A 14875-nucleotide genomic window follows, 5' to 3' on the forward strand; every position below is an offset into this window, starting at 1 on the left:
ACAAATGCCTTGGAGGGGTTTCCCATGAGGTACTAATGAGTGAGAAAAGCATGATGCATAAAACCCATGTATCGAATATGATCCCATTTTTAAAAAAATGACAAAGTTTATATCTGTATACATGTTTATATGTATGTTCATGTACGTATATGTGTATATCTCTACCTAAGTGTACATGGGAATATACGTGCATGGAGAAAAATATGGAAGGGTGCATACAAAATCATTAGCATGCATTACCTGGGAAATGGCAGAGGGGTGGTATGTGGAAAAAAGAAGTGAAGGAGGTAGCCAAATTAAAGAGAAAAGAAAAAAAAAGACAACACTAAAAAAAGTATGTGATCATATCACGACATTTATGCATTCATATGAAATTACATATATGCACGTGTATGTGTAAAATATAAAATAACATTAAAGCAAAAACATAAAGAAAATAATGATTTCTATTTCCTAAATAGGCATCCCTGAAACATAGAATTCTGGCATTTAAAAAGGATTCCTATTGGCAATAGATGTCAGCTCAGAGCCGGTCTTCCTCAGCAAAAAGAGATTTGGCACGGATGTTAGCTCAGGGCTGATCTTCCTCACAAAAAAAAAAAAAAGAATTTTGGTCCTTATCTGTAGAACAAAAGGATAGATAAAAATTGTTTAAAAAAAAAAATGACTCCTTTTGCTCTGTGTTAATTTTATGCAGAAGAAACGCCACTGCCGGCAGCGAGCCCTGATTCCCACAGGATGCAGGCCAAACAGAAGCCCAGCAGCCTGTCTGCCCCCGCACGGCTGCTGAACCGGAAAACCTTCTTCAAAAGCGAGGTGCTTCCAGTGAGACGTCTTCCTGTCATCTCCAGGCTACAATCTCTTAGAACCGGGAGAGTGCACACGTGTGAGCGTTGGCGGGCAGACAGGCAGTGGTGGTACTTCAAGGCAGGCACCTGCTGATAGGGGGCCCCGCCCACAGAGCCATAACCTCACCTGACCCCGCCCCCAGCAGCCCACGAGGTCTCAGGCTACACCCTCCTCCCCAGCCCTCACCCCAGCCTTACTTTCCTTCCTTGCCTCCCATGCCCGCTTATGCTGTCAGACCCCTACTTCCCAAAGCCTCATCATCCCTCCTCTCAGCCCCAGGGCTTCAAGTCACAAGCCAAGGGCTACAGAGAAAAGTCAAGCCCAGGCTGCGGAGTTTAACCGAAGACCAGACAGTCCCCGAGCAACCAAATGCCACCCTCCTATCCCTTTCTCCGGCAGCCAGCCCACCCCACTCCACAAAAGGACACACTCCCTCCTGCCCACAGAGTTCTGTACTTCTAGCCCACTAAGATAGAACGTAAAAGGTTCAATAAGAGGTTCCCCAAGCCAGGGGCCGGGGGAGGGGGAAACGGGGAGTGACTGCTTAGTGGGTATGTGGTCTCCTGTGGGAGAGATGAAGATGTTCTGGTGATGGTTGCACAACATTGTGAAGGTACTTAATGCCACTAAACTGTACACATTAAAATGGTTAAAATGGTAAATTTTACGTTACGTGAAAATTTACCACAGCTAAAAACTAAGTACCAAAGGCCTGGTGGGGCCTCACATTACCCTTTCTAGCTTCCTCGCTGCTGGTATTCATGGCTGTAGTGTTCGGCCAACTCTCAAATGGCTGCTCTTCAAGCCCACCTGCAGGAAGGAAGAAGAAAAGAAACGTGAGGACACATCAGCCTCTTTGCATCAGCACCAAGAGAAGAGGGAGCAAACCTGGTCAGCTGGGGGATGATCAGAATCACCAGCGGATCAGTAAAGATTTCTTCCACGAAGGTTTACTGGGCACCTTTATGTGTCAGGCCCTGTTCTAGACCCTAGGGCAAAAAAGAACCTGCTTTTTTATAACAACACACGTAATTCACAAATTATAAAAGTATTTCTCTCCTTGATCAGTTCAAGGACTCGTGGAGTCAAATATGGAAAGTTAACAGGTAAATCCCAAAGGCAGCTTCCTCACCTCCACGTCCCTAAGAAAGCCCAAATGCAAACAGGACCCTGCCCGTTCTGGAGTCCCCTGGTGTGGACCGCAGGGAGATGTCATCGGTGCTGCTTCCGAATACGTGACGTGGTCAGTTACTGCTGCCTTGGCCTAGACAGGCATTCGGGCTTCCTCTTTGGGGTGAGTCTCCCTGTAGGAATTGCTCTGTTTAGTTTGTAAATAAGACTCTGCAGACACTGCCTCAGTCAAGGACAGTGATGCTCGTATTCGTTTGCTAGTGGCCGTCTTCTATAAGCCAGATTCACATCCATCCCCACTAGGAACATGGTCAATCACCAACTATTATTAGACCCACTGTGAGCCAAGTGCAGTTCCAGGCGCTAGGGATCCAGCAGTGAACAAGACAGAAGAGTACGTCCATTCTAAATGAGATAAGAAACAGTAGGTACGAAAATAAAGAAATAAGATCATGGCAGGTTCAGAAAATGCTCTGAAGATCAAATTCAGCCTGTGGTAGAGCATGCCGGGAGCAGCTGCTTAGAAGGTGTTGGAAGAAGTCCCTTCCAGGGAGGGGACATTCAGGTGGAGACTTAAAAGACTATAAGGAGCAGCAACACAGAGATCCGGGCCAGTGCCTCCCCAGCAGAAGGCAGGATGGAGCAAGGACCTGGATCGGGGATGAGCTTGCCTGTGGAGGGGCCGAACATGGTGGGGCGGTAGGCGAGTGGGGACGAGGCAGAGAGGGAGGAGGGATCTGCAGGGCCTTGCTGTGACCTTTAACTTTATTCTCTTTAGTACAGGAACTCTGTATGGGGTTTAAAGTGGGAGAGGGACAGAGGGATGTGTTTTTATTTGTTTTATCAAGATCTCTCTGGCAATCAGAACTGAAAGCCGGGTGATCGGTTAGGAGACTTGTGACGGTCCAGGCGAGAGACAGCGGTGGGCCGGGCTGGACAGTGCAATAGAGATGTTGGGGACCTGTCATACTAGGGATATGAGCAACAAGAGAGGATGATGGATTAGGTTGAGAGGGGCCACCAATGACTCCTACATTTGGGGTCTGAGCGACTGGATGGGTAGTGACACTAGGGAGCAGATTTGAAGACCAAACCTGTGTCCAGGAGAGACTGTTAGATATATGAAACCACATCAAAGCAACTACAGGACAATCTATTTACACAAAATTATTTGCTGCATTTGTTTAGAAATTTGCAGTTTACAAAGCAGTTTCCCCATATCCCCTTTGGCTCTGATTAGAACATCCTGTGGCAGACAGAGTGAAACCCTATTTTACAGAGGAGAAAACTGAGACATGAAATGATTAGCTCAGGGTTGCCAGCCCATAAGGGAAGCTGAAGGCTCAGGACACAGTTTCCTGGTCAGAAGGCTGATGGTCTTTCTTGTGCCCTCCAGCTTACAGGCTTCCAGCACTGCTCAAGGAAGGGTTCCAAACACAGAACCCAATGCTCTGGCCCCGGACAACCTCTGGAGACAGTCTTGTGGTCTTGCATCCCGACTCCTGACATGCAGACCACCTTTCCCTCTCATGATGGTGACATTGCGGTGCCCCAGGCACACGCTGATATTTTCGTATGCCTTCATCCTGCTTGTTCCGCTGCCTTTCTGGCCAACTCAGAATCCACTCACACTCCCTGCAGCTGCCGGGGCATTGGCTGCCAGCTCCCGGCCCTCTGGGTATTCTTCCAGCTGCGATATCATTTCCTTTCGGGCTAAAGTTCAGGGGAAATCCTGATGGTATGAAAATCGCTCGCCAGCAGAGGAATGCACCATATGTGGAGTGAGGGAGACCCTAAAGCCAAAGCACTGGGATGCGGTGTCACTGTGGATCAGACCTTGGGCGTTAGTCACTTTCATCTGTCAAATGGGCTGTTGTGAAGATCAAATGAGGTAGTGGTTTGTTTAGGCACTCGTTCATTCAACAAATATTTATCCAACACCTGTTACACACCAGATGCTGTTTCTGCTGCTGGGGATACGACACTGAACAAACTCAACCCAGACCTCACAGAAATTATATTCCGATGGAGGGTAGGGGAGAAAACAATAAACAAATAGGCAACTAAATATATAAATCAGTTGTTAATAAGCACTATGAAGAAAATAAATGAGGGTGAGGAGAACAGTGAATGCTGAGGATGAGGGGTTGCCATTTCATGTGAGGTAGAAAAGCAGAAGTCTGAAGACAGTGAGGGAGAGAGTCTACAGATATCTGCAGAAGGGCGTTCCAAACTGAGGGAACAGCAGGGGCAAAGGCCCTAGGGCAGGAGTGTGCTTGGCAGTAGGGAGGCAGGTCTGACTGAAACGGAATGAGCAAGGGAGAAAGTAGTAGGCAATGAGGTGGGTGGGCAGTGGAGGGTCTGGAGAGTCAGCTCATGTGTGGCCTTGCAGGCCATTTTCAGGATTTTGGCTTTTTTTTTTTTTTTTGTGAGGAGATCAGCCCTGTGCTAACATCTGCCAATCCTCCTCTTTTTTTGCTGAGGAAGACGGCCCTGGGCTAACATCCGTGCCCATCTTCCTCCACTTTATATGGGACGCCGCCACAGCATGGCTTGCCAAGCAGTGCGTCGGTGCGCGCCCGGGATCCGAACCAGCGAACCCCAGGCCACCGCAGCGGAGCGCGCGCACTTAACCGCTTGCGCCACCGGGCCGGCCCCTCAGGATTTTGGCTTTTATTCTGAGAGATCTAGATGGGCACCAGAGGACACGAAAGGGCTTTGTAACTGCACCAGCTTTGAATGTGACCAGGGTTAGTACTAGTGGACAGGGGGGGACACAGGAGCCAGGATTTGAAAGGAGATCCCATACAGCACTAGCCCAGTATGGAAGGTTGGTAAATTTAGACTTGCTTGGCTCCTGCAAAAGGGGTGGGAGAGCAAAAAAATAGACCTGTAAGGATACCTGGGCACAGACAAGTTCAAGGTCAGCTAGAGGTGGGTTGAGGTGCAAAGGCTGGGAGAGATTCCTATTCAGCTCTGTAGCAGGTAGAGAAGGGGAGGGGTTGGGGACTTCTGATTCCCTTGTCCCCTGGTGCTTGGGGTTATAATAGGAGCAAAAGCTCTGGAGTTAGGAGGGAGATCAGGTGCCCCTTAGTAGATGGAGGAGGGAAAGCAGCAGTGTTTACTCAGTGCCAAGTATGGTGCTTGCTATGTGCTAAGAACAGTGCTAAATGCTCTTGAGTTTTGTAATTCTAGCCTCATAAAGAGCCAATGACAAAAGAGCCATAAACATCCCCATTTTACAGATGAGGAAACAAGGCTCCAAGAGGTGAAGTGACTTGCCTGTCTTGAGGGTACAGAGATGGTTAGTAGTGGTGACAACTGGAGGTGGGTCCTGTCTGATTCTCTAAACCTGAGCTCCTTTCCTTCAGCCTCAGACCCAGAAAGAACAAGGAGAACAAATGGGGTGCCTGGGAAAGGCTGGTTATTCCCAAGAGACCCAGGGCATTTTCCAGGAGGTCTGTGAGAGGACATCCAAAGCCAGTGATGAGGTTGGGGCCACAGGCTGTCAAGAACACAAATCCCTCCTCTGTCATCCTTATGAAACCGACAGTTAGCCATTGATGATTAAGCAGCTAGTAACTATGGGAGATTGGAATTGGCCACCTCAAAATATGTCTCTGCCTGAAAGACACTTTGACCCCCACCCTCATTAACTGACCAAAAGAGTTTGGGATGGGAGGCCAGCCCCCAGGACAGGCCAGCACCACAGACATCTCCAGGTATCTGGGAGGGTCCTTGCTAAACCCATTCTTAGTTCTGGTTATCCTTTGTAAGAGACATTTACATTTGTAAAGGAAATCTCCATTTGTAAAGGTATCTTCTTCTCTGTACCAAGAAGTGGGAGGATGGCCTTACCTAGAAACTTATCAGAACAGAAGGTGAAGACTTAAATCTGCATGATAAACTTACCCATTGTTAACTGTGCTGTTTAGGTAATATGCTATCTGACTCCCATTAGGTTCCTATTCATAACATCTCCCTGGAGCCTGGGTCACTATGGTAATGGGTATTTGAGCTATTTTTTTCAGGAATTGGAACCCCTTGTCCACTTCAGGCCGGTTGAGACCACCAACCCATCAACTGAGCCCATGCAGACATTTGTGTCCGATAAGCGACCTTTTGACATCAAGAGGTTAAAACTTCACCCTCAGGGTGTGCTAACACCACCATTCTGTGAACATGCGTCTATGAAGAGGCACGAAGCCTGACTACACTTGCGCAGATCATCAATTACCTCATCTCTCTTCACCTCCAATCATTTCAGACCACCTTGCCCCCTGCCCCATAAATATCCCTGAGTCCTTATTGTCAGGGAGGCAGATTTGAGATGCATTCTCCCGTTTCCTCATTTGGCTGCCTTGTGATTAATAAACCTTCTCTCTCTGCTGTAATCTCATCGTCTCGGTGGTTGGCTTTCTGGGCGGCGGGCAAAAATGGACCTGGTGCGGTAACACTTACCAGCAAGAGACTGGAGTCTCTGTCTTTTTTCTCAGAAGGGCTTTCTCAGAAGTTCAAATCTTGTGTTTCCAGTACAGCCGAGCCTGGGATCTACCTGGAATTAATGCGGTTTGGCCACTCCCCTGATGAAATCCCTTGCAAGTCTCCCCATTGCCCTTGGGATGAGTTCTAACTCCTAACACAACTGGTGAGGCCCCTGTGATATGGCCCTGCTGGTCTCCCCAACCCGGTGCCTCCATGCTTCCTCCTCCTTCCCCCACTTCTACTCTGTGCTCAGCCATCCTAAGCTACTTACAGCACCTTAGGTTTCTATTTTCCTCTTACTGATGCACCTTCCTCAGCCACACCCATCTCTTCATCTGGCCAAATCCAATTGGTCCTTCAAGTCTCAGCTTGGACATCACTTCCTCTGGGAGGCTACCCTATTGCTTGTCTTGGGTTAGAAGCTCCCTCCTCTGTGTTCCCACAGCCCTCTGGACTTACTCACATTCCTCATCACAAGGTACAGGGATTTCCTGTTTACTCAGCTGATCTCTCATTCTGGTCTTTTAGTTTTTACCATCTTTAAGAAATGGACCTTGTCGTGTCCAAAAATGAACACCCAGCACTGCACCTGGCACATAGCAGGCCCTCAATAAAATATGTGTTGTATGGTCAGATGGATAGATGGATGGATGGATGGATGGATGGATGGATGGATGGATGGATGGATGGATGGAAGGATGGATGGATGGATGGATGGATGGATGGATGGATGGATGGATGGATGGATGGATGGATGAGTCAGGTAGACAGTGCTTAAAAAGAGAACTCGATCACATCTAACTCAGACTAACTGATGGAAAACTTTGTCTTTATCAGCTTTTATGGAGGGAGGGAAATAGATATTCTTTGAACAACGGCTCTCAACCTTGGCTGCACTTTGGAATCATCTGGAAAGCTTCTTAGAAAAATACTGATGCCTGGGTCCCATCCCCAGAAGATCATATTTTATTGGTCTGGGCATGGCCTGGGCCTTGGGATATTTAAAAGCTCCCCAGGTGATTCTAAGGTGCAGCCAAAGTTGAGAATCACTACTCAGAGAACCTCCTAAGAGGAAGCCTCATCTCATATTTTCTTACAACTGACCTCTCTCCTCTCAAGCTCACCAGGAATGGAAGACATGGAGCTGGAGATAGACATGAAACACTAAAAAAGTCATTTCTCATGTCTAAATCGATGCAAAGTGTTGCTCTGTTTCAGTAAAAGCTAGCAAATGAGTAAGACAGGTGTGCAACTGTGGCTATAGCTGCAGCTGTAGGCATCACAGAACAAGGAAAAGAGAAATACAGCCTGATGCAGACCAAGATTGGGGGCAATGGGGGAGGGAGCATTCAGGGTATGCAGATATATTTTTCCTTAGGTGTAACTGCAAGACAAAAAATATTTGAAAAAAAATACATATATATGCCCATATTTGATCTTTGGTTAATTATCTCTTCAGTGAGAGGATATGCAAAGACCTTGTAGATTTCATTAGTCACGGGGGTTTATTCAAATGTCTCTTTTGCATAAGAAACCCAGGCTTACAGCTGGTCTCTGGGAAAGAAAGCCCTCCAGGCCTTGAAAAGAGAGCTGCGGGCCTGTTCACGCTCTCACTGAAACACGGCAGAGGTCAGCGGCCCGTGATGCATGGGACCAGGCTGAAATGTTTCTATCCAGCATTTGCAATTCAATCCCAGTTTCCTTTATGGAACAATTCACTAAATTCAGAGTTGTTCTTTTTTCTAATTCACCATATAATTCACCTCCCAAGTTCAATTAAGAAGCAATCTGTTAGCAACTTTGGGAGCAAGCTACTTTTCTTTGGGAAAGCCCAATTTTCTTCCGCTCCCAACAAAAAGTGGCTTAATTATATGCATCATATGAGACACTGATGTACACACAATGCCCCTCCACCATAATTAATGAAATATTAACTATATACATCCAAAGGCATCTAGGCAAAAAGGGATGGGCTTTTCCAAAGCAGAGAGGTCAGAGCCTTGTTCCATAGATCAATATTGCTCACTTGAATATATGCTCATTCATAGTGACTATGAATTAATATTCATTAATATGCTAATTAAAAACAAAACTTTATATTAATTGTTCCTTCCATCCCTCATTCTTAGAGCCTAATATTATTTGGTTCTTGGTATTCCTAAACACAAGAATAACCATCATTTTTAAAGTGTTTATTATTTGCAGGTACCACACATATGTTATCTATTTAATCCTCAAGCCTACCCTCTGAGGTGGATATTATTCCCATTTTACATGCAGGGTAACTGAGGCTTAGAGCAGTTAAGATATCACTGAGGACACATAGCCATTGGTGGAAAGGTTGCGATTCTCTCCAGATCAGGCTGGTGTCAAATCTTTAACGTACATCACACGCTAAAGTAACCCTCCCAGGACAGCCTTCGCTTTCATGTTTACTGACTTTTTAATGCCTGTATTTATAGCTCTGATCTATCAGAGGTAAATCTAGCATCAAACTGCTTTGCTTTACTTCACGAAAAAGAAAAAAATAATCTCCAGCACAAGACTCTAAAAATCACTTTATTACTAGTTCATTCATTCAATAAATACTGGTTGAGTGCCTGCTTTGGGCAGCACTGTGCTGGATTTTTGAAGACAGGCAAAGGCCAGGCCTACCTTCATGGTGCCTTCATGGTTCTAGTGGAGAGGATAAAAACCAGCAGTAAACAACAAGATCACTCCATGGAGGGTTGAAGCACTTTGGAGAAATTAAAACAGTTTTATGATAGAGCAATGAGGGATGGGAGCCCAGGAAAGATCTCTCTGAATAGATGACATTTGAGCTGAGACCTAAATGATGAAAGGGAGACATCCATCTGGGGAGAACGTTCCAGCAGAAAAACAAAAACAAAAACAAAAACAACCCCAGCAAGTGAAAAAGTCCTGAGGAAGGAAAATAGGAGTCCAGTGTGGCTAGAGTTAGGGTTGAATGCAAGCATGGTAGGAGCTGATGCCTGAGGGATGCAGGGCCAGCTCACGCAGGGCCTTTGAGTCTTATCCTCACAACCACGTCTTAAGCAGTCTTAATTTGCCATGCCCTTTGGTCATATGTAATATGCAGGGCAATCGCATGAATAAGTAATATTATTCCTCTTTTACAGAGGAGAAAACTGAGGCTCATGAATAAGTTGTCCAAGGTCACTCAGCTGGTACATGACTGCATTTGCATTCCAAGGCAGGCCCATCTGACTCCAGAATCCATAAACTCCATGCTGGTAACCCTCGCCCTCTACCCCACATCTGTACAGGTGTGGTCTGAGCAAGCATCCCAGACAAGGCTAATGGATGAAACACCTACACACCTCTGTCAGAAAACCACCTGCAAGAAACACCTGCTCAGCCAAGGTTTTAATTATTCGTTAGGAAAAAAAAAAGGGCAAAGCCCCTTTAACAGGTAGATTTAGGAATGAGCCAGGCAACCACTCCAGTAATCAATGTGTAATCATAAGCAGTGCAGTGCCAACTAAATTTTACATCTACGCCAAATTTCAAATGCTACAGAAGGGAACGGGAACATGAGTTAAAAGATCATTGCCAGTTTTTGTTAATGAAATGATTTAATATTGGCAAGTGTATAATAAAACGGGAATTCGTACACACTGCTGGTAGAGGAGAATATAAATTGATAACATTTTATGAAGCAATTTAGCAAGATATATCAAAGTCTTTTAACATAGGCAATAATACGACTTTGACACAATAATATGACTTGTAGATATCGGTACTAAGGAATTGATGGGCAATGAAGACAAAGGATGTTCATCTCAACCATTTTTATAATCAAGTCTGTAACAACCATACACCCCATGGGGGGTGGTAAAATGAATTATGATGTAAAGGAACACTAGGTAACCTCAAATTGTTTTAGAAGAAAGTTTACCAAATGGGAAAAAAGTTCATAAGTCAAAAAACAGATTAAGAAACAGTACCCAGTGTGATTCTTTTTTTTTTTTTGTGAGGAGATCAGCCCTGTGCTAACATCTGCCAATCCTCCTTTTTTTTTTTTTTTTGCTGAGGAAGACTGGCCCTGGGCTAACATCCGTGCCCATCTTCCTCCACTTTATATGGGACGCCGCCACAGCATGGCTTGACAAGCGGTGCGTCGGTGCGTGCCCGGATCTGAACCAGCGAACCCCGGGCCACCGCAGCGGAACACGCACACTTAACTGCTTGCACCACCGGGCCGGCCCCTCAGCGTGATTCTAATAGAATCGAGTATGATTCCATCTTTTTTAAAAAAACATATACAAAAAAACATGGAAAAAATGCTGGATGCAAATACAATGTCCATTATGATTATCTCTGGTTGATGATTTTTGGGGGAATTTTATTTTCTTACATACTTTTTGTAATTTCCAAATTTTGTTCAAAATGTAACTGTCATAATCGGGAAATAAAAGGATTTTCAAAAAGAAGAACTAGATTATAGCATACACTTTGCCTAAGAACATGTGCTCTGCATTTTGTAGTGTGTGCATGCACACATGTACACACATACACACACGTACACACACATGTCCACACATACACAAACGCTTGCCACGGAAACCTTTTTCCGATGGGAAAGAAACACAGTTGTGTGTATGCAGGTGGAAGAGTTGTGGTCCAATCTTTGTTTTTTGCTTTTCTGCCCTGACCCTGGAAAGAAAAAATAATGAGTCCACACCTTGCTTGGCAAGATGGTAGAGAGGAAAGCTCATCAGTGAGAACGTGAGAGGGCCTGTCAGAACCTTCTCTCAGATAGTATTGGGTGGGCTCTTCTGAGATCTAGCCCTCCCTTCTCCGCTCAGTTAACAGGCTCCCACCTGTGTCCTGGCACTGGCTGATAAGGCCTCAGAATTTGCTCCTGTCCCAGGCAGGAGCTCATGGGAGACATGCAAATTTGAGCTCTCTCTTCCAAGAGCCTCCAAGCAGACATCCATTTTGCTTGGTGTTGGACCCTCCACCCATCCTTTTCCTGGTCCCTGATCGTTGCTTGAGCTACACCAGACCTTCTGCTTAGGTATGCTCTTGGAGTAGGTGTTGCTCACCTGGCTTCAAACCTCCAGTGCTCCCCTGAGCCCTGGACTCCAAGTATTCTTGTACTTTTGGCCCACATCTTTCATACCCAGCCTGGCCTTGGCTTCTTGGCTGTTTCCATCATTCATTGCTGTATAACAAACTATCCTTCTAAAGAGAGTGGCTTAAATAACAACAATTTTATGCTTACTTCTGATTCTGAGGGCCAGGAATTGGGGCAAGGAACAAACGGAGCTGGCTTGTCTCTGCTCCACAATGTCTTGTACCTGAGCTGGGATGGCTCAAAATGGCTGTGGGAAGGCTGAGATGGCTCACCAGGAGCCACGTGTCTGGGGCCTCAGTTTTCTTCCATGTGGCCTCTCCACATGGCTCTCTTGGGCTTCCTCACAGCAGAATGGTCTTGGGGTTCCAAGAGGTAGCATTCAAAAAAGATGAGCCCTGGTGTGCAACAGTTTTTTTAGGTTCTGCTTACATCACACTTTCTAGTGTCCTATTGGCCAAAGCAAGTCAGGCGACCAAGCCCAGAGTCACTGAGGGAGAGGACTGTACAAGGGGATGACTATGCCAGGTGAGGTTTGTCAGGGACCATGAATGCAACAGCCTACAACTTGCCCAATCTTTGTATACCTAAGAGTCTAGTAAGTCAGGTGGTTTGCAAGATGGACCTAGAGTGTAAACTCTGGAGTCAGACTGCTTAGGGTTAAACCTTTACTTTGCCACTTACTAGCTGTGTGATCTTCAGCAAGTCACTTACCATCTCTGTGTTTCAGTTTCCTCATCCATAAAACAGGGGTAAGAGTATTCACCCCATAGAGTTGTTACGATGATTAAGAGAGATAATACATGCCCTTGAACAATGCCTGGCCCGTGATCAACATTCACTGCGTTAGATATTATTACTATTATCACTATTAACTATAAAACTGTTCTGAAGTCTGAAGAAGCAGAATGGGATGGAACAATAAGCCATGAGCAAGACATTTGATACCTGAAGCATCACAATGCAAGGAAAAAGTTCAAGTTCTCCTTAAAGTAGACTTAACAAAACCAAGTTCAGGCTGCAAATCCACTGACAGTCAATTGGAAGGCATCCCACTGTACCCAGGCATAGTATTTCTTTAAACCTTGCTCCATATGGTGCTCACCCATAACAATTGAGATAGCAAATAACTATTAAAAAATTAAAGATCTACTTTAAGAAAAGAATGGAGAGATTAGGTTATGTGCAGTTATCCTGTCATCCCTAGGACACTGGAGTTGGTTGGCTAAGACAGGTCAGTGCCATTCACTGGGTGTCTGTCCCAAATTGAAGGCTAGAACTTTGCTGAGGGAACCAATAATGCTTCCTGGGGACTTTGTGTGTGCCAAGGACTGTGCTTGCTGCCTCATGTGTATCTTCTCATTTAATTCTCAGTACAGTCCTCTGAGGTAGGGACTATTGCTGGCTTTAACTACAAATGAGAAAACTGAAGCTTGGACAACTTTAAATAACTCACCCACAGTCATACAGCTAGTAAGAGGCAAAAGCAAGACACAACTCAAGGCCCGTCTGACTCCACGGATGGTCTTTATAATACAGGGATAGGGATTCCAACCTTAATAGTTGATAGCAAATGTCCCAATAGATGCGGTCAGGAAAATCCCAGCTCCTTGCTCTCTGGGCAGCTAGACAACAAAAGGTCATGTTCACAGGGAGATCTCTCTGAGGCCACATCTCAGGGATGGTTCTGAAGTCTCAGGGAGCCATGTTTGTACTCTGACATTCCCAGGAGACTGGGACAGGGCATCGGAGAAAGAGGAGGAGAAGAGGAAGGAGAAGACAGATGATGAATGGGAGCCCAAGCCTCCAGGGACGCTGCCCTGGCAAATCACTCTCCACTTCCCAGGGGAACCCTGCCCCACCCGGGGGCTGCCCTACACACACATCGACATTCAGAGCTCTCAGCCCCCAAACCAGGGATCAGACCAGATGTCCCTGAAGACTGAGCAGGTTCTTCCTCAGGAATAGAAAGTGGTCCCCTCCAGACACAAATGAGAGCCTTTTCACTTCCAGCTGAGCTCAGAACCACTAGATTCCCTCAGAGCCATCCAAAGAAGCCACTTCTGGCCAAGGGCTCACAACATGCCTTGAATCAAGTAGGTTCCACAATGTGCTGGGCTGTGTGGGAGACACAGCTGTGAAGCAGACAGTGCCCCATGCACAGGAGCCATGAGACACACACAACAGTGAGAGCAACCAGGTGAAAGAATCCTACTCCCAACCTGGAAGTCTAGGAGGGCTTCCTGGAGGTGGCATTGAAGGACAAGAAGAGTTTCAATAAACGGAGATGGGAGGGAGTCAGGCAGCATAGAACATAGAAAGGAAACGACTTGCCCAACTCGTTAGCACAGCTCTTTTGACCTAAGTGATCTTTGGCAAGATACTTGATTTTTCTGAGCCTCAGTTTCCTCACCCATAAAAATGGGCATAATAAGACCTAAGTTTTCAGGTTGTGAGCAGCACCTAATACAATGCCTGGCACACTGTAGTGACTCTATAGCCTTACTGATGATTATTCTTCAGGTCTCCTTAGGAGGCCTCAGCCTGTTGTATCTTGATGACCATACTGTGGCCTAAGCTCTAGTCAGGAGCACGGCTGTACGAGCCCTCCCTGTGCCCCTAAGTGGAGCTCTCCCAGACCCCAGCCTGCTGTGTCCCAGTTTCCCCCAATTTAAGACAGGCCTGAATTGGCCTGGCAGAATAACAGCCTGTCTCAGCCCTACCCCAAGGCCAAAACTTTAGCAGGGTCTGAGAGCACAAACCAGCTTCGTTTAGAAGAAGGAAAGGGAGGGAGGGAAGAGCAGACAGACAAGAAAGGAGCAGCTGCTCTTTCCCTCATAGCAACGACTATCACCTGAACTTCCAGTGGGGTTTGGTCCTTTTTGGTCCTGCAAAGTTGTAGAGGCGAATTGCTGGTCCTCAGAGGCCCTCAGGGGGCTCTTTGGGGGCCTCTCTCACACACAGATTTCCAGAAGCTTCTGAGGGGGGTGCTTCTAAAGCAGGGAATGGTTGGGTGTGGCAGCAGTGGGGCACTAGAGAAGCATGGGGGAAGAAATTCAGACACAGTCTTCACAGCTGACAGTGAACCAGGAAGGGAGCACAAGGAGCCAGAAGCATGATGGGACACCAACTAAATTCTTTCCTGAGATGCTGATGGCCAAAATTTTGACCAACAAGCTGAATGCTTAGGAGGAAGATTCTAGAAGAATCTTCTCAGTCCCCATTTATTTCTTTCAGGGATCACTGAGCATTCTCAGCAATGATCTCGTTTATGTGCTTCTGTGTTTATTGCCTGCCTCCCCCACATCCTCT

At 46.2% G+C, this 14875-nt stretch overlaps 1 protein-coding gene across 1 annotated transcript in view; it reads right to left on the minus strand.

Annotated features, from left to right (window-relative positions):
• TLL2 (tolloid like 2) overlaps positions 1 to 14875 on the minus strand; it is a 148421-nt gene that overhangs the window by 75369 nt on the left and 58177 nt on the right. Inside the window, exon 3 of the mRNA XM_058543632.1 lies at positions 1582 to 1659. Within this exon, the coding sequence (XP_058399615.1) occupies positions 1582 to 1659 (78 nt within the window). The remainder of the gene's footprint in view (positions 1 to 1581; positions 1660 to 14875) is intronic.

Source organism: Diceros bicornis, chromosome 6 (genome assembly GCF_020826845.1).
Source record: "Diceros bicornis minor isolate mBicDic1 chromosome 6, mDicBic1.mat.cur, whole genome shotgun sequence".
NCBI classification, from domain to species: Eukaryota; Metazoa; Chordata; class Mammalia; order Perissodactyla; family Rhinocerotidae; genus Diceros; species Diceros bicornis.